This window comes from Thalassophryne amazonica, chromosome 14, assembly GCF_902500255.1.
Source record: "Thalassophryne amazonica chromosome 14, fThaAma1.1, whole genome shotgun sequence".
In the NCBI taxonomy this organism is placed as follows: Eukaryota; Metazoa; Chordata; class Actinopteri; order Batrachoidiformes; family Batrachoididae; genus Thalassophryne; species Thalassophryne amazonica.
Window position 1 is genome coordinate 18,236,240 of NC_047116.1, and position 18,221 is coordinate 18,254,460.

The 18,221-nt window shown below is 42.5% G+C and overlaps 2 protein-coding genes across 2 annotated transcripts in view; one reads left to right on the top strand and one right to left on the bottom strand.

Moving 5' to 3' along the window:
* The window catches only part of tmtops2b (teleost multiple tissue opsin 2b), a 28,733-nt gene extending 24,515 nt beyond the window's left edge, over nucleotides 1-4,218 (top strand). The window contains exon 4 of the mRNA XM_034186742.1: nucleotides 3,704-4,218. Within this exon, the coding sequence (XP_034042633.1) occupies nucleotides 3,704-3,925 (222 nt within the window). The 3' untranslated portion in view covers nucleotides 3,926-4,218. The remainder of the gene's footprint in view (nucleotides 1-3,703) is intronic.
* The window catches only part of st6gal2a (ST6 beta-galactosamide alpha-2,6-sialyltranferase 2a), a 129,201-nt gene continuing 112,242 nt past the window's right edge, over nucleotides 1,263-18,221 (bottom strand). Inside the window, exon 7 of the mRNA XM_034186739.1 lies at nucleotides 1,263-1,557. Within this exon, the coding sequence (XP_034042630.1) occupies nucleotides 1,310-1,557 (248 nt within the window). The 3' untranslated portion in view covers nucleotides 1,263-1,309. The remainder of the gene's footprint in view (nucleotides 1,558-18,221) is intronic.

The following is an 18,221-nucleotide window of genomic DNA, read 5'->3' on the forward strand; positions in this document are numbered from 1 at the left end:
ACAGCAAAATTAAATGATTTGTAATGTAATTTGTTGCAATCTGTTTACTGTGCAACCGCGCAAAGAGTTAAAAACTGGTGAATCGCTTTGACAATCAAAAATGCTTTCAGTTATAGTGACCGCTGAGGCAGCTAAAGTAAATGGAATCCAAAATTGAGGTGGCTATGATGTTAGTCACCCATGTCACACAATCTGTTATTACACAAAAGCGTGTCCAACTAAAGTGATTTTCAGTTAGTTGTAAATCCAGACTCAATAGAACAAATACATTCTTTTATTTGATAACCTATCAGGGCAGTGACCGCGCAAAAGCAAACCTAGCTAGCTTAGCACACGCTTTATAATACCCCCGAGACAGCTAGCTTGGCCATTTAGCATAAAGCTAGCTTAAGAATGAACATACCTGCAGCCAAAAGATTCATTATTCCGCTGTTGTGTTAATCAGGGAATGTCAGGCTGCTATCCAGCTCAGAATATTAAAAAATAACTTAACCTAGATTACTGACTTTAGATATTTATGATTAGCTTCACATTAGCAACTCAGATGGCTACAGCGGGAGCTGATACCATTGACGTTCCAGTCCTGTCCATTTTGCTACAGATAAACTTTACGTTACCCGAGCCAAGTGTAACCTCAGCCGAACGCAATATTAAGCGTAAAAATTACATCAGGAGTACAAAACAAATCCTCATGAAAACACCAAACTACATCTGAGTTCACAAGAAGAATATCCGAGGAATGTCAAACACCGCCACCAGCTGCAGAGCAGCAAAACGTACATCAGTACTGTCACATGTCTAAACGCGGTGTACCAATGTCACTACGTGATGTTGCGATAGAGGGCAACGGCTTGGTTGATTTAAAAAATAAAGAATAAAAATCTCAAGGAATTTCCTTTAAGTGCAGAACCAACCAAAGTATTGATTACAGCATTGAAACACACCCAGTTATTGAAAACTCACTTCTTTATCTAAAAACGTTCATCTGTTGCTACCCTCGTTAGCTCCACAGCTAACATGGCTCAGCAAATGCAGAAAGAAAAGTCCTTCGAGGCAAACTGACCCATTGCAGTTCCAGACAGAGTCCTACCAGTCCCCTGTCATGTGCCAATAGTCTTGATCAAAACTAAAGCCTTGCAGAACATTTTCATGCTCATCCCAACCCAAAGGGATATGGCTTCATGGCTCTAACGTGAGACTTTAAAGCTCATCGTCTCTGCCGGCTTTATTGCACCTCTCCCTTACTCAGCCGTTTAAAAAAAAAAAAAAGGTGCATCCGATATGTTTGGGCTCAGAGGGTTAGACTATCTCACATGTCACAGTTGATGGTGCTAAAACCAGGAAGCGTGACTCGGCCCCTCCTCCTGAGGTCACGCTCAGGGCCCATGTTGATCCTCTGGATCAGGCTCTTCTCGAAGAGGAGAGGATGGTAGGCACCCAGTGTACAGGCAGCGTCGTAATATCGTTCGTGGTAATGGCACAGGTCCGTCTGCCTCATGGAGGGAATGTATTCATACACGTGCACTTGCTCGCACAGCGCCATCATCAGGAGGATTCCTGCAATAAGACGACAAGAATTGGGCTTAAAGAAGAGACCCAGACAAATACTTGTCTTTTCAAACAGGTCACGTTTTATTTATGCCGGTTAAATTGTAAATGAGACATTTACATTTCCTGTCGCTTTTATCAAGGGTGAAATGAGGTGAAGGAAAATAGTACAAGCTAAAAACAAGTACATGTACAGTAAATGTATTTCAGTATTTTTGGATGCAAGTGCCAGATTCAGTGATGTAATGGAGAGAACTATAATGATAATTTTCATTGTCAACCTTCAAATTAATTTAACATATTAATTGATTAGAGGGGCATGGTGGATCACCAGCTTTCTGTGCATGAGGTTGCTGGTTCAAGTCCAAGCTGGGACTGCCACCTCGTGCAGCAGAAAAACGATTACTTGACTAGTCGTTGGGAAATGTATAAGATAGCAAGGAAAGGAACTGGCCGTCTGACCTCTTCGTGTCGTGGCCCAACACACGTGCTACTCTAACTCTCTCTGACACTCATTAATGAGCATAGGACTCACCTTTGCTATCTTTTATTTACTGACTGATTTGGGAGGTGGGGATGGACTGGTGGTCTCGCTCAGTGTTTCAGGATCCAAGACTATTCCATATTGTGGAGGATCTAGAGATGCCTGGCATCAGCGCACGTGCCCAGACCAGACCTAATAATTAGTTACAGTCTAAAATAGTAATAAAAACATAATTTCCCAAAACATAATTGAACCAAAATTTCTTGTATAATCATATTGTCAATTGTGTCGGTAGCATGGCCCAAGCAGAGTCTGGTCTGCTTGAGGTTTCTTCCTCAAATCATCAGAGGGAGTTTTTCCTTACCACTGCTGCCTGTGTGCTTGCTCTAGGGGTTGGTAAGGTTAGACCTTACTTATGTGGGGAGACTAGGGAAGCCTGGGTGTGTGTTGCTTACCAATGACCAGATGGTTGTGGGTGTTCAAGGTCCAACTAGAAGTGCCTATACTTACATTTGTCAATTTTTGGGTGCCCACAGTGCCCATGGGCCGGAATTCGGTCTGTGGGTGTGGACTCCCAAAGTAATTTAAATTTTCAATTTATTTTTATTTATATAGCGCCAAATCACAACAAAGGTGCCTCAAGGCGCTTCACACAAGTAAGGTCTAACATTACTGACCCCTAAAGCAAGAACACAGGCGACAGTGTTAAGGAAAAACTCCCTCTGATGATTTGAGGAAGAAACCTCAAGCAGACCAGACTCAAAGGGGTGACACTCTGCTTGGGCCATGCTACCGACACACTTGACAAAACAATTTACAAAACGAATATACAGGAAATTTTACAGGTGTGCAGGATGGGTGGGCTGCAGAAGTAGACACCACACCCATCTCTGGATGGAGTCACACCTCAAACAGAGAGAAAAAAAACAGAATCAGGCATCGGAAAGACAACAAATACAGTATAATTTGTCAGCATTAAGCAACACGAAGAACGCAAGAAATACTAAGGTGATCGCCGGCCACTAGCCCAAAGCTTCACTAAAAGACTTGAGGCTGCGGCCCGCTCCGTTTCCTAATAAAATTAATTTAAAAGGGTAAAAAGCATAGTAATGTACAATGTAGTATTGTTTGTTGATTCTTCAGTTGTGCAGTGGTCCCTGGGGAGTTGGGAGATAATGATTAATTATTTCTCCAACGAAAGCATGAAAATGATTTTTGTTCCTCCATTTCTTTCTCATTGCTGTCGCGAGTGTCACCAAGTGTTAAAACGGATATTTTACAGTGTGACGGCCAGCTGTCCAAATGGTGCCGACTGAAGAACACGACAGATTTGCATTAAACTTTATTCCTTCACAATGTTCAGAAGTGAAGAAAGCAAAGAAAAAAAGGGGGTTAACACAGAAGCTTCCAGGCTTTTCCGAATCATCTGTAAGGTTAAATTAACAGCCAGCAGTCCATTAGGAGTTAAACATCTGCACAAGCACTGTGTCCAGATTTTGAAGACATCAATTTCTACTCAGGCAGCAGGATGTCTCCTCATTAAAGCTCTGAAAAAACCTGCACCACTGCACCACTCTTAGCAGGGTGAAGCCAACACTGACAATTCTGTCATTTCTCAGCATGCGCGGCTACACCGTGTTGACATGTTTTTCATCTCTCTCTCTCTCACAGTTCTACAAATGTTTCCTGATCCTGTTCCACTGTGGCCGTCCATCACTGCAGAAAAGCAACATTTCAATGGCCTCCAAGACCACAGCAATCCAGCTAAACCGCAGAGCGTGCAGCAACACCGTGGCCTGCACCGTTCACTTACCCAACAGTATGGACCAGTGTGAGCACCCCAAACACTCAACCCCCCCCGCTGAGGTCGCTACCGGAGCCTTCTCTACATGACCACCAAGCAAATGTGAACTAAAGTATGATGCATTTGGAAAGTAATTCTTAGTGTTTTTGAAGTGTGTTCTTTTAGGTGTTTTTCTAAAAACATGCTGTGACTGTCTGTTCATCAGAACCTCAGTCTAAGAAGCAAACTGTATTGCAACAAATGGCAAAGGTGGAACAGCTAATGGATGCCACGCCACACATCTCCTCCACTAACGCAGTGACTGAGGACTGATGGTGCTTGTGACTGTGAATTGGGCATTGGGCAACACAAGTTTGATACCTAGTGAAACAATAATTTGTTGTTTTGCCATATAATATTATATATATATATATATATATATATGTGTGTGTGTGTGTATAAAAGCAGAGTGGCATCTGTGTGTGTGTATGGCTTCGATCACGCAAAAACCGTGTAGAGTTGACATCTGCCTTTTGTAACGCTTATGTATTTTGGGTCAAGGATGAATGCTGCAAAAATGTAGAGTTGATAGGACAAATATTTTTGGAGCAATTTTAGCTAACCAATAAACAATGGGAGTTCAGGGTTTTGAGGTTTTAAATGTTGTTATTGTGGTTTATGTTAGTTTAATAGTGTCATTAGTGCTATTGATTTATTCTGTTTTTGTAACTCAATTGGTTTATTCAGTTTAGATAAGTCTCATGTTGCTATTACAACAAGTGACTTAAGTTTCATGTTGGTGCCATGAGTGAAATATGTAGTGGTTTTAATGTCTTCAGCCACTGTCTTTGTTTATCAAATTCAAAGCACATGCTTACAGTAGCTATGTGTGCGTGCGTGCAACTTCGATCAGGGGCAAATAGAGCACAGCTGACATTTGCTGTTTGGCATATTTATGTATTTTGGGTCAAGGATGAACGGTGCCAAACCGGAACACTGATAGGACTAATAGTTTTGGAGAAGCTACGAATATTGGCCAACGTTGCTAATTACATTTTGGACTCGCACACCTTTCCAGCAGAGGGCAGTAAATCATCTTTATGTTAAAAGCGCGTGTGTACGTACAAATACTAATAATTGTAAATACGTTAAAAATACACAGATGGCACAAGAAAGTGAAAACACTTATTTCCATTGTGGTCCATTTAATAATCAAATGACAAAATACAAGTAATAATAAATACAAATAATAATAATGATAATAATAATAAGTGTGTATATGATAACAACAACCTAAACAATTTATAAATACATTAAGACAGTAACATTAAAAATTACATAATTAACAGGAAATAAAAGGGTTAAGCTCCTCTTTAAAAAAATTGTTGAGTTCTAAAGGTTCTGAAAACATTTTGGACTCACACGTCATTCCAACTCATTGCTTAATTTATTACCACCCTTGTAAAATGTCAGCTACCTATTTTATAAACACTGCCCAATTTAGAGCCCGTGGATCCCCACGGGCAACACACTAGTGTGCATATAAACGCACACATGTATATAAAGAATGGAACAGTGTATGGGCATCACACCTCCCCCTTCACCTTCACACCTCCCCCTACGTAAGGCTACAGTCACCTCCTCTGACTCCGTGGACTCGTAGTAAATATGTTCTTTCAGCTTCTCCCTTTATCCTCACGAGCAGATCCGGTGTGGTTCTCCTTGCTGATTTGGAACATTTTTTATGCCAGATTCCCTTCCTGATGCAACCCCACATTACATGGAGAATGAACACGGGCTGTCTTGAGCCAGGAACCTTCCGCTCTTGAAACAAGTGCATTAACAGCTTGGCCACCAATGGTCTTGTCGTATAGCACAGTATTTCCCAATCCTGGCCCTCCTGGACACCCTAACTTGAATATTTTTTATTTCTGTCTATTCTAACCAAAACTGATTAGCTCATTCAGGTGTGCTCAGTCAATCAAGGGGCCAACAGACACCTGACTGTGCCGATCAACTGGTTAGGGGTCCCTGAGAACTGAGATTGGAAACCACTGGTGGAGTGGTTAGTGTTTCCATAATGAGAATTAAATTTCTGGTGAAACATTAATTTAGTCTTTTGCTCAATTATGACAGAAACAAAATCCAGCCTAGGTTTAGGGTATAATAAAGTCAGGTTAATGGCAGAGTGAGATCAGATTGAGGATAGTGTTAGGCCAGGTTAAGGGTAGCGTAAAATCAGGTTAAGGGTAGCGTAAAATCAGGTTAAGGGTAGTGTAAAATCAGGTTAAGGGTAGCGTAAAATCAGGTTAAGGGTAGCGTAAAATCAGGTTAAGGGTCGCTTAAAATCAGGTTAAGGGTAGCGTAAAATCAGGTTAAGGGTAGCATAAAATCAGGTTATGGGTAACGTAAAATCAGGTTAAGGGTAGCTTAAAATCAGGTAAAGGGTAGCGTAAAATCAGGTTAAGGGTAGCTTAAAATCAGGTTAAGGGTAGTGTAAAATCAGGTTAAGGGTAGTGTAAAATCAGGTTAAGGGTAGCGTAAAATCAGGTTATGGGTAACGTAAAATCAGGTTAAGGGTAGCGTAAAATCAGGTTATGGGTAAAGTCAGATTAAAGTTAAAGTAAAGTCTGGTTATGGGTAAAGTAAGGTTGGGTTAAGGGTATTGTCTCTGTGATCTCTCCTGTAGAACAGTTATCACCTGAAATGAGCTTCCATCAAATTGATGGTTACTCGGTGCCCTTTAAAACACATATATATTTCCACAAGGTGCAAAATGTCAGCGTAAATACTGTATTTGTCTTTTGTGATCTACAAATGCCCAGACCTTATCAAAACCAACGACGAATTTATCCCATCAACAAATACTACCCATTCATGTCAGTGCCAGACAACTCCACAGTCATACCGCTTTAGTGCTATTGTATTTTAAACCTCCGGATAGAACCTGAACACATCACAGCGCGTTTGTGGTGACAATCACCTGTTTGCACAGCTGCAAGGGGGAAATCACAGCGGCCAGTTTAATTATTTTTGTGTGTTTTATCGTTTCTGTGTCCAGAAATCTAATTTTAATCAAGCGATATTTATGTTTTGTCAACACTGATGATAAATGACCATGTTTATGTGTTTGTGCTTTTTAATTATGTATAAAAAGACGAATGCAACCTTTTGGGTTCACACATGATCTTACCAAGCTGAACCAAACTCGTATGCTTTGCTTACTAATACAAGGTTATTATTATTATTTTGTTCATTGTATATTCATATGTTATGCTTAAAAAAACCTCTCTGTGCCTGTTCTTTGTTGTGTTTTCATTGTGTTTCTATGAATCCCAAAGATTTGTGCTTTTCCAAATAATGTTCAGATGAAATGTGGGACATGTTCGCTTACTTTCCGTCTCGTCCTCCTGTTTGTGCCGCTTTGTTAAAAGTGTTATAAAACGTTTAAAAAAAAGTGTAAAATTTGACTTTAATTTGTGTTACGTGTTTTTTGTGTTGTTGTGGATGTATACAACCCCTGGCAAAAATTATGGAATCACCGGCCTCAGAGGATGTTCATTCAATTGTTTAATTTTGTAGAAAAAAAGCAGATCACAGACATGACACAAAACTAAAGTCATTTCAAATGGCAACTTTCTGGCTTTAAGAAACACAGTTACTTTTTTAGACCAAGCAGAGGAAAAAAAATATGGAATCACTCAATTCTGAGGAAAAAATTATGGAATCATGAAAAACAAAAGAACGCTCCAACACATCACTAGTATTTTGTTGCACCACCTCTGGCTTTTATAACAGCTTGCAGTCTCTGAGGCATGGACTTAATGAGTGACAAACAGTACTCTTCATCAATCTGGCTCCAACCTTCTCTGATTGCTGTTGCCAGATCAGCTTTGCAGGTTGGAGCCTTGTCATGGACCATTTTCTTCAACTTCCACCAAAGATTTTCAATTGGATTAAGATCCGGACTATTTGCAGGCCATGACATTGACCCAATGTGTCTTTTTGCAAGGAATGTTTTCAGTTTTTGCTCTATGGCAAGATGCATTATCATCTTGAAAAATGATTTCATCATCCCCAAACATTCGTTCAATTGATGGGATAAGAAAAGTGTCCAAAATATCAACGTAAACTTGTGCATTTATTGATGGTGTAATGACAGCCATCTCCCCAGTGCCTTTACCTGACATGCAGCCCCATATCATCAATGACTGTGGAAATTTACATGTTCTCTTCAGGCAGTCATCTTTATAAATCTCATTGGAACGGCACCAAACAAAAGTTCCAGCATCATCACCTTGCCCAATGCAGATTCGAGATTCATCACTGAATATGACTTTCATCCAGTCATCCACAGTCCACGATTGCTTTTCCTTAGCCCATTGTAACCTTGTTTTTTTCTGTTTAGGTGTTAATGATGGCTTTCGTTTAGCTTTTCTGTATGTAAATCCCATTTCCTTTAGGACGTTTCTTACAGTTCGGTCACAGACGATGACTCCAGTTTCCTCCCATTCGTTCTTCATTTGTTTTGTTGTGCATTTTCAATTTTTGAGACATATTGCTTTAAGATTTCTGTCTTGACGCTTTGATGTCTTCCTTGGTCTACCAGTATGTTTGCCTTTAACAACCTTCCCATGTTGTTTGTATTTGGTTCAGCATTTAGACACAGCTGACTGTGAACAACCAACATCTTTTGCAACATTGTGTGATGATTTACCCTCTTTTAAGAGTTTGATAATCCTCTCCTTTGTTTCAATTGACATCTCTCATGTTGGAGCCATGATTCATGTCAGTCCACTTGGTGCAACAGCTCTCCAAAGTGTGATCACTCCTTTTTAGATGCAGACTAAAGAGCAGATCTGATTTGATGAAGGTGTTAGTTTTGGGGATGAAAATTTACAGGGTGAATCCATAATTTTTTCCTCAGAATTGAGTGATTCCATATTTTTTTCCCTCTGCTTGGTCTAAAAAAGTAACCGTTACTGACTGCCACAATTATTTTTCCTTGAGTTGCCATTTGAAATTACTTTAGTTTTGTGTCATGTCTGTGATCTGCTTTTTTTCTACAAAATTAAACAACTGCATGAACATCCTTCGAGACCGGTGATTCCATAATTATTGCCAGGGGTTGTAGATATTATTACTTCAGGCAAAAGGAGATTATCTTTTCTAGTTTGATCAGGTTAGTTTAAAATTACTAAACTGATCTTTATGATCAATCTGACTACAGCCTGTAAAACAAAACATGTTTTGGGGAAAATCAAGATCAAATGGAGCACAAAACCGAGATATCTGCAAAGTAACAGTGATTCAAATGAAAAAAAAAAAAAAAAACGGAAAAGAGAAATCAAGATAATATTTGCATGCAATATTCGCTTCATAATAGTTTAGTAAAATCTCGACAAAATCCTTTCGCCGATTGTTCACGCTGAGAACCGTCGGCTACGCCTCGTCCTATATAACTTTTCTTTATCCAATATTTCTCTATGTTGGACGACTTGCCATCCATCAATTGTTATGTTCTCCACCCACCTCCCAAATTAAGCAAACAACAAAGAATGAAGTAAATTAGACCAATTTATTTTGTTGTGAACAGCATATGATTGATTCTGATGCGATGAATGCTTCTAAAACGTCAGTAGCGTGCTGGTCTACCTTCTTAGTGTTTTTGGCATCCTTGGAGTTCAATAGTTCCACCAGTTCTTCCTCTGTGAACTCAGCAAACCTCGCTGGCAGACGATTTTCTGCTGTTGTTGACATGTTTGTTGCCATTTTTTCAACCAGCGTCTGTCAGCTAGTTCCTGACCTTCGTATGCCGCGCTCTGATTGGCTAGCTGTTGGCAGTAAGCTCTAACGCTATTGGTCAGTGGGAACCGATCCAATATAACTTTTGGTCCTAGCCTTTTTGGATCCTTTTGAATCCAACATAACTGGATGAGTGCAACCTAGAAAATCTTTGTCCACGTGAAAAACAAAGGTTTTTAAATGCAAAGTTTTAAGTTTGCACATCGTGCTGGAGAGACACTTTGATTCTATGTAGAAAAGTGAAGCAGACAATATTTAGTCAAGCTCACAATACTGACAGCAAACCCCTTTAAAGACATTTTCATGTGTAAAGAACGCGAGACTCTTGAATTACCAGTCAGTTTATGCTGCTATCCTCACCTGTAGTCATGAGATTTGGGTAATGAGCAAAAGAACAAAGTCACGGATACAAGTGCCAGAAATGACACTCCCCCAGCTGAGTTTCTGGTTATTCTCTGGGACAGGGTGAGACACTGAAATATCCTGGAGGGACTCAGAGTAGAGCCGCTCCTTCTTTGCATCAAGAGGAACCACCAGATGAGGTGGTTTGGGCATCTCATGTGGATGCCCCCGGTCATGTTCTCACGAAGGTCTTCTACGCATGTCTAACTGGGAGGCAGCCCCGGGGAAGACCCAGGACATGCTGCAGGGACTGTAACTCCCAGCCAGCGTGGGAACACCTCAGGATTCCCCAGAAGGAGTTAGAGATTTGGCCGTGAACAGGGAAGTGTGGGTTAAGCTGCTTGGTTTACTGCCACAGTGAACCGGCTCTGAATAAGTGGCAGAAAATGAATGAATGATGCATGAATTAATGACTAAGGTTGTATAAATGTAAATTTATCTGCTATAAAATCTGCATATTAACGTAACTGACAATCCTTTTTCTCTGCACCATGCTTTCTGCATTTTTGTGCTACTACAGTACCTTTCTTTGGAGAGGGAAAAAAACCCCCACTGTATTCTATCTTAATCAGTACAATTTTACAGGACAGATTAACATAACTTTGACCTGCCATGGAGCTGTTTTCTGACAATCAGGAGATGAGAATCATCAATTTCAAAACAACAGTGTGAGGACGGACCAAGTCATTACAGACACGTGGTCACGGATTTCAACAAGGCATCAAGATCTTCAAAAATCTGATACATATTCCAAATATACCGCTTTAAAATGCAGCACGTGACTCAGTGGCTGGCACTCTTGCTTTGAAACTGGGGTTTGATTCCACCCATCCCTGGATCCTTTCTGTGCAGAGTTTGCATGTTCTCCTCGTATTTGCGTGGGGTCCCTCCGAGCATGACGGCTGCCTCCCACCTCCAAGGACACGCAGCTTTGATGAGGTGGAAACGCAAATTTTTATGTATGAATGTGTTGGTCTGTAATGATATGAAAGGACATCGCCACTTCACACCCTGAGCGATGTGTGCAAAGCGACCTTGGGCTCCTCAAAAGGCAGTATTAGAAATCTAAGTGGATAATGAAAACGGTTACATCACTGTCACAGAATTTCTCTTTTGTTACTCTAACAGAATACCAAATGTTGCAGAAGTCATCTAACTTTTCCCCCCTACGCATACATTACAGAAAATCACATCTATATATAGTAGTGTTCAGAAGTGACTAAAACGATTAATCCAGTTTTTGAGTATATTTCTTATTGTTACATGGGAAACAAGGTACCAGTAGATTCAGTAGATTCTCACAAATCCTTCAAGACCAAGCATTTATGATATGCACACTCTTAAGGCTATGAAATTGGGCTATTAGTAAAAAAAGTAGAAAAGGGGGTGTTCACAATAATAGTAGCATCTGCTGTTGACGCTACAAACTCAAAACTATTATGTTCAAACTGCTTTTTTAGCAATCCTGTGAATCACTAAACTAGTATTTAGTTGTATAACCACAGTTTTTCATGATTTCTTCACATCTGCGAGGCATGGAGTCAACCAACTTGTGGCACATTTCAGCTGTTATTCCACTCCAAGATTCTTTAACAACATTCCACAATTCATTCACATTTCTTGGTTTTGCTTCAGAAACAGGTTTTTTGATGTCACCCCACAAGTTCTTAATTGGATTTAGGTCCGGGGATTGGGCAGGCCATTCCAAAACATTAATTTTGTTGGTTTGGAACCAAGATTTTGCTTGTTTACTAGTGTGCTTGGGGTCATTGTCTTGTTGAAACACCCATTTCAAGGGCATGTCCTCTTCAGCATAAGGCAACATGACCTCTTTAAGTATTCTGACATATCCACACTGATCCATGATACCTGGTATGCGATATATAGGCCCAACACCATAGTAGGAGAAACATGCCCATATCATGATGCTTGCACCACCATGCTTCACTGTCTTCACTGTGAACTGTGGCTTGAATTCAGAGTTTTGGGGTCATCTCACAAACTGTCTGCGGCCCTTGGACACAAAAAGAACAATTTCACTCTCATCAGTCCACAAAATATTCCTCCATTTCTCTTTAGGCCAGTTGATGTGTTCTTTGATAAATTGTAACCTCTTCTGCACATGTCTTTTATTTAACAGAGGGACTCTGCGGGGGATTCTTGCAAATAAATTAGCTTCACACAGGCATCTTCTAACTGTCAAAGCACTTACAGGTAACTCCAGACTGTGTATGATCATCCTGGAGCTGATCAGTGGATGAGCCTTTGCCATTCTGGTTATTCTTCTATCCATTTTGATGGTTGTTTTCCATTTTCTTCCATGCGTCTCTGGTTTTTTTGTCCATTTTAAAGCATTGGAGATCATTGTAGATGAACAGCCTATAATTTTTTGCACCTGCGTATAATTTTTCCCCTCTCCAATCAACTTTTTAATCAAACTACGCTGTTCTTCCGAACAATGTCTTGAACGTCCCATCTTCCTCAGGCTTTCAAAGAGAAAAGCATGTTCAACAGGTGCTGGCTTCATCCTTAAATAGGGGACACCTGATTCACACCTGTTTGTTCCACAAAATTGACGAACTCACTGACTGAATGCCACACTACTATTATTGTGAACACCCCCTTTTCTACTTTTTTTTTTTTTTTTACTAATAGCCCAATTTCGTAGCCTTAAGAGTGTGCATATCATGAATGCTTGGTCTTGTTGGATTTGTGAGAATCTACTTAAACTACTGGTACCTTGTTTCCCATGTAACAATAAGAAATATACTCAAAACCTGGATTAATCTTTTTAGTCACATAGCACTACTATTATTCTGAACACTACTGTAAGTGAGGACTAAGACATGGCTCATCTTCCATATCATTGTCTCTGTCTTTTATTCCCACATAAAGCCAGAACAAAATAGTACAAAATGATACGCAGCTTTATGTGTATGTGGAAAACGGCTGCACAAGAAGAAGGAACATTTGTCACACTGAATTGATCGAACAGGTCAATACCTTTGCTCACGGGTACGTTGAGATGAAAGAACATTAAAATCCAACAGCCTCACCTTTTCCCCTTAAAGGCATCATATTCCCAATAACTGATGATATACTCAGAATCATTTTTATTTAAAGAGCTGGTGGTGGTGGATACACTCTGGGTGACATTTAGAAATGTGTACACTGCTCCATGTCTGTTGTGTCTTGGCATCCTCAGTATCAACCACAAAATCCTCACTGCTGCTAAGCAACAATGTCATTTGCAAACGGTATGGTGCATCCAGATAGTATTCACAGCACTTCACTTTTTCCAACATTTCGTTATGTTACAGCCTTATTTGAAAATGAAGTAAAAATTCATTTTTCCCCTCAAAATTCTACTCTCACACCCCATAATGACAACATGAAAAACATTTTTTCTTAATTCATTAAAAATAAAAAACTAAGAAATCACATGTACGTAAGTCACACCCTTTCCTCAATACTTTGTTGATGCACCTTTGGTAGCAATTATTCACGCTTGGGACTCCAATAAGGGCGGTCGCATCTCCTCCACTCTCCCTTATCTCTGTTCTCTGCCTTTAACCTTCAAGTCCCTACTTCACCAGACTGTGAATTCCTCAAAATATATTGGATTCTGGATCTATTGGACTACTATTGGATTAACCATTGAATTGATCAGCTGGTCTCTGAACGCTATTGACACCATTTTTTCCTACAAGAAGGTCAGGACCGGGGGATCCTACCTGCCCAGATGGAACGTATCCTGCGTCCTCAACTCCTGGGGGTCTTGGCTTGTTGCATGCTTGGTGGCTTTCTTCGTTGAGGACGTTGAAGATTTATTCATTTTTGGTCTCATGGTAGCAGGGCTGGTATTTTTTGGCTTGTGTGCTGCCCTCATCTACCGGAAAACTGGCAAAATGGCGGCATCAAGAACCACAGCCCCTCGCTTGTCCATCATGATTAACAAGGTTGGCAAGGCAGTGCATTCTCAGACTGTGATGACTCTTGAACTCAGACGCAAATTGGATCACATCTTGGAGCAGATGCGTGCATTGCAGTTGAAGCTGAAGATTTCAGAGGCCGGTGAATATTCTTAATTCATAATTGGGATTTGGTTGTGCAAGTGGAACTGTTAAAAAGTAATTTCACTGCTGTAACAATAACATTACAGGCTTATCAAGTCTGAAGGTCAAATTGCCCGACTGTCTCCTCCAGAGGGATTTGTTTCGACCTGGGGAACATGGGCTGTTTCTTATCTCATCTCACAAAGACAATAAACTGCTTTTCACAGGACTGAAGCATGTTCCATTCCCCCCCCTTCCCCCATCAACACCCACCCTTTCCGGCTCCTGCTTATCATCATTCCTTTTCCCTTCGGCAGGGCGGTGCAGTTTTAGCTGCAAGCCCCCCCATCACCCACTTGCTTCAATTTGGATAACGGACATCTTCAAACTTAGTGCACATAAACAATGTCAAATGTGTATGCGTTGCCTTTAATTCTGATGTGTGCAATTATTACGGTAAACAAGTAATAATTGTAGACTAATTGCTGTCTGAGGTAACTGCAGTGTAAATGTAATTTCTCCATTGTGAGATCAATAAAGTATATCTAATCTAATAATTACAGCCTGAAGTCTTTTTGTCAGTTTTGTCCATTCCTCTTTGCAGCACGTCTCAAGCTCCATCAGGTTGGATGGGGAGCATCAGTGCACAGCCATTTTCAGATCTCTCCAGAGATGTTCAATTACCTTCAGGTCTGGGCTCTGGCTGGGCCACTCAAGGACATTCACAGAGTTGTTCTGAAGCCACTCCTTTGATATCTTGGCTGTGTGCTTAGTGTCATTGTCCTGCTGAAAGATGAACAATTGCCCCAGTCTGAGGTCAAGAGCACTCTGGAGCAGGTTTTCATACAGGATGTCTCTGTACATTGTTGCATTCATCTTTCCCTCAATCCTGACTAGTCTCCCATGTGCTTTTACTAACATGACTCCTGGCATTCACACCAAAGAGTTCAATATTTGTCTCATCTCCAGGTGGGCTGCCATGTGCCTTTTACGAAGGAGTGGTTTCCATCTGGCCACTCTACCATACAGACCTGATTGGTGGATTGCTGCAGAGATGTTTGTCCTTCTGGAAGGTTCTCCTCTCTTCAGAGGAATGCTGGAGCTCTGACAGAGTGATCATCGGGTTCTTGATCACCTCCCTGACTAAGGCCCTTCTCCTCGATTTCTCAGTTTAGACTGGCGGTCAGCTCTAGGAAGAGTCCTGGTGGTTCTGAACTTCTTAACATTTGCAGATGATGGAGGCCACTGTGATTTGTGCCTCAAGACAATCCTGACTCAGAGGTCTACAGACAATTCCTTTGACTTCAAGCTTGGTTTGTACTCTGACATGCACTATCAACTGTTGGACCTTATATGTAGACAGGTGTGTGCCTTTCCAAATCATGTCCAATTAACTGAATTTACTCCGGGTGGACTCCCATTAAGCCAGTGGTTCCCAAACTTTTTCTGCCAGGCCCCCCTTTGGCCAATCAAAATTGTCTCAGGCCCCCCCTACCCCTGACCATACACATCAACATGTAAATGTATGACAAACACACTCAGTCACAAACTGCTATTGTTTATATAGAATAAACCTCAATGAAACTTTGAACTTTTGTAGAAATAATAACAACCACAGCTTATAACTGTTTTTTTAAATTCTGAATGTCTGAGGATGAACATTTCCCTGTGAATAAAACATTGAACATCTTGAATATGTTTTCTTCCAGCCCTGCAATAAGTCAGTGGCTACAGTGGGCTTGTTTTGTGTCACAGATCTTCCCCAGTCTTGGGTGCAGCTGTGAGACAGCCACTCTCAGTTCATTTTCAATGTCCAGTTTTGATCTGTACTTTGTCTTGATGGAGGCAACAGCAGAAAAACCTATCTCACACAGGTAGGATGTGGCAAAAGGGAGGAGTGTGGTCAAGGCTCTCCTGCCCAGCAGTGGGTACTCCTTCTCCACTCCAATCCAAAACGCAGACAATGTGTTGGCAAGGTGTCGTAGCATGGACCCACAACAGGGGGCACAAATGAACAGACAATGAGTAAGCCAAAAGGTAACAATTTAATGTTGTGATAATACACAACGAAACGTGCAGTAATCTTCACAGTCAATAAACACCAGGTGACGTGTGGGCAGGCTCGAAGATAGAAGACCCCTGACGAGAGAGAGCCGCGTCCCACACGGCTTCCACCACCAACGGTCTGAAGAACACTGGAGCCGCCAAGTCCCGAGTCCCCAGGTGGCCTCTGTCTTCGGCTGTCGACCCTGGTACTGCTGGCAGAAAGCAGAGATATGATGTGTGAGTGTGAGTCCGCACACTCAGTAATTCACAGTCCAAACACAGTTAGGAGGGAGCACCTCCACCTCCAAATCACACACACTCGTGCAGCTCCTGGTCAACCACTTATCTGAGATGGGGTGAGAGGCGAAGCCGTCGCTGTCACACCAAACGCCAATCCTCCAGATAAGGCAACACTCCAGGAAAACGGCTGCAATAGAAGTTCAGGTTATTACACACACACAGTGTCAGTCAGCAGAAAAATTACCTTGGTACTGGTAGTCGATTTCTCGGCGAGGAGGTGGAGTTGCAGTCCGGCTTTTATGGTGGTGATGATGATGAACGAGTGACAGCTGGTGCAGGGGATGAATGACAGCTGTCACTTCTTCTAGGTCTGGCGCCCTCTCGTGCTTGGAGCCCGCACTCCAAACAGGGCGCCCTCTGGTGGTGGTGAGCCAGCAGTACCTCCTCTTCAGCGGCCCACACAACAGGACCCCCCCCTCAATGGGCGCCTCCTGGCGTCCGACCAGGCTTGTCCGGATGTCTTGCGTAGAAATCGGCCAGGAGGGCCGGGTCCAGCATGAAGCTCCTCTTCACCCAGGAGCGTTCTTCAGGTCCATACCCCTCCCAGTCCACCAGATATTGGAAACCCCGGCCCTTACGACGGACGTCCAGGAGCCTGCGGACTGTCCAGGCAGGCTCCCCGTCAATGAGCCGGGCAGGAGGAGGCGTAGGTCCCGGAGTACAGAGGGGCGAGGTGTGGTGTGGCTTGAGACGGGAAACATGAAAGACAGGGTGAATCCGCAGTGAAGCCAGGAGTTGAAGCTTCACTGCGGCCGGGTTGATGATCTTGAGGATCTTAAAGGGTCCAATGAATCTGTCTTTCAACTTTGGGGAGTCGACACACAAAGGGATGTCCTTGGTCGAGAGCCACACCTCCTGCCCAGGCTGGTATGTGGGGGCCGGGGAACGCCGGCGGTCCGCATGGGCCTTGGCCCTCGTCCGGGCCTTTAACAGGGCAGAGTGGGCGGCCCGCCACACCCGGCGGCACCTCCTGAGGTGGGCCTGGACCGAGGGCACACCGACCTCTCCCTCCACCAGCGGGAACAATGGGGGCTGGTACCTCTGTCTTCGGCTGTCGACCCTGGTACTGCTGGCAGAAAGCAGAGACATGATGTGTGAGTGTGAGTCCGCACACTCAGTAATTCACAGTCCAAACACAGTTAGGAGGGAGCACCTCCAACTCCAAATCACACACACTCGTGCAGCTCCTGGTCAACCACTTATCTGAGATGGGGTGAGAGGCGAAGCCGTCGCTGTCACACCAAACACCAATCCTCCAGATAAGGCAACACTCCAGGAAAACGGCTGCAATAGAAGTTCAGGTTATTACACACACACAGTGTCAGTCAGCAGAGAAATTACCTTGGTACTGGTAGTCGATTTCTCGGCGAGGAGGTGGAGTTGCAGTCCGGCTTTTATGGTGGTGATGATGATGAACGAGTGACAGCTGGTGCAGGGGATGAATGACAGCTGTCACTTCTTCTAGGTCTGGCGCCCTCTCGTGCTTGGAGCCCGCACTCCAAGCAGGGCGCCCTCTGGTGGTGGTGGGCCAGCAGTACCTCCTCTTCAGCGGCCCACACAACACAATGTCTTAGACTTGAACTCCAGTCGCATCCTTGAATCTGAGGTGACATCAATGAACTGCTCTTCCTCTGCTGTGCTAAAGTCATCAGCTGGAGTTGCACTGAAGGGGTCTCTGAACCAGTCATATTTTGATGAATCTTGCACTGGAAAATACTTTTGGAAATGTGTTTTAAGGGCAGAGATGTGATTTTTCATGCATGGGATCACTGTGTTCTGCAGCTTGTTTGAATCAGTG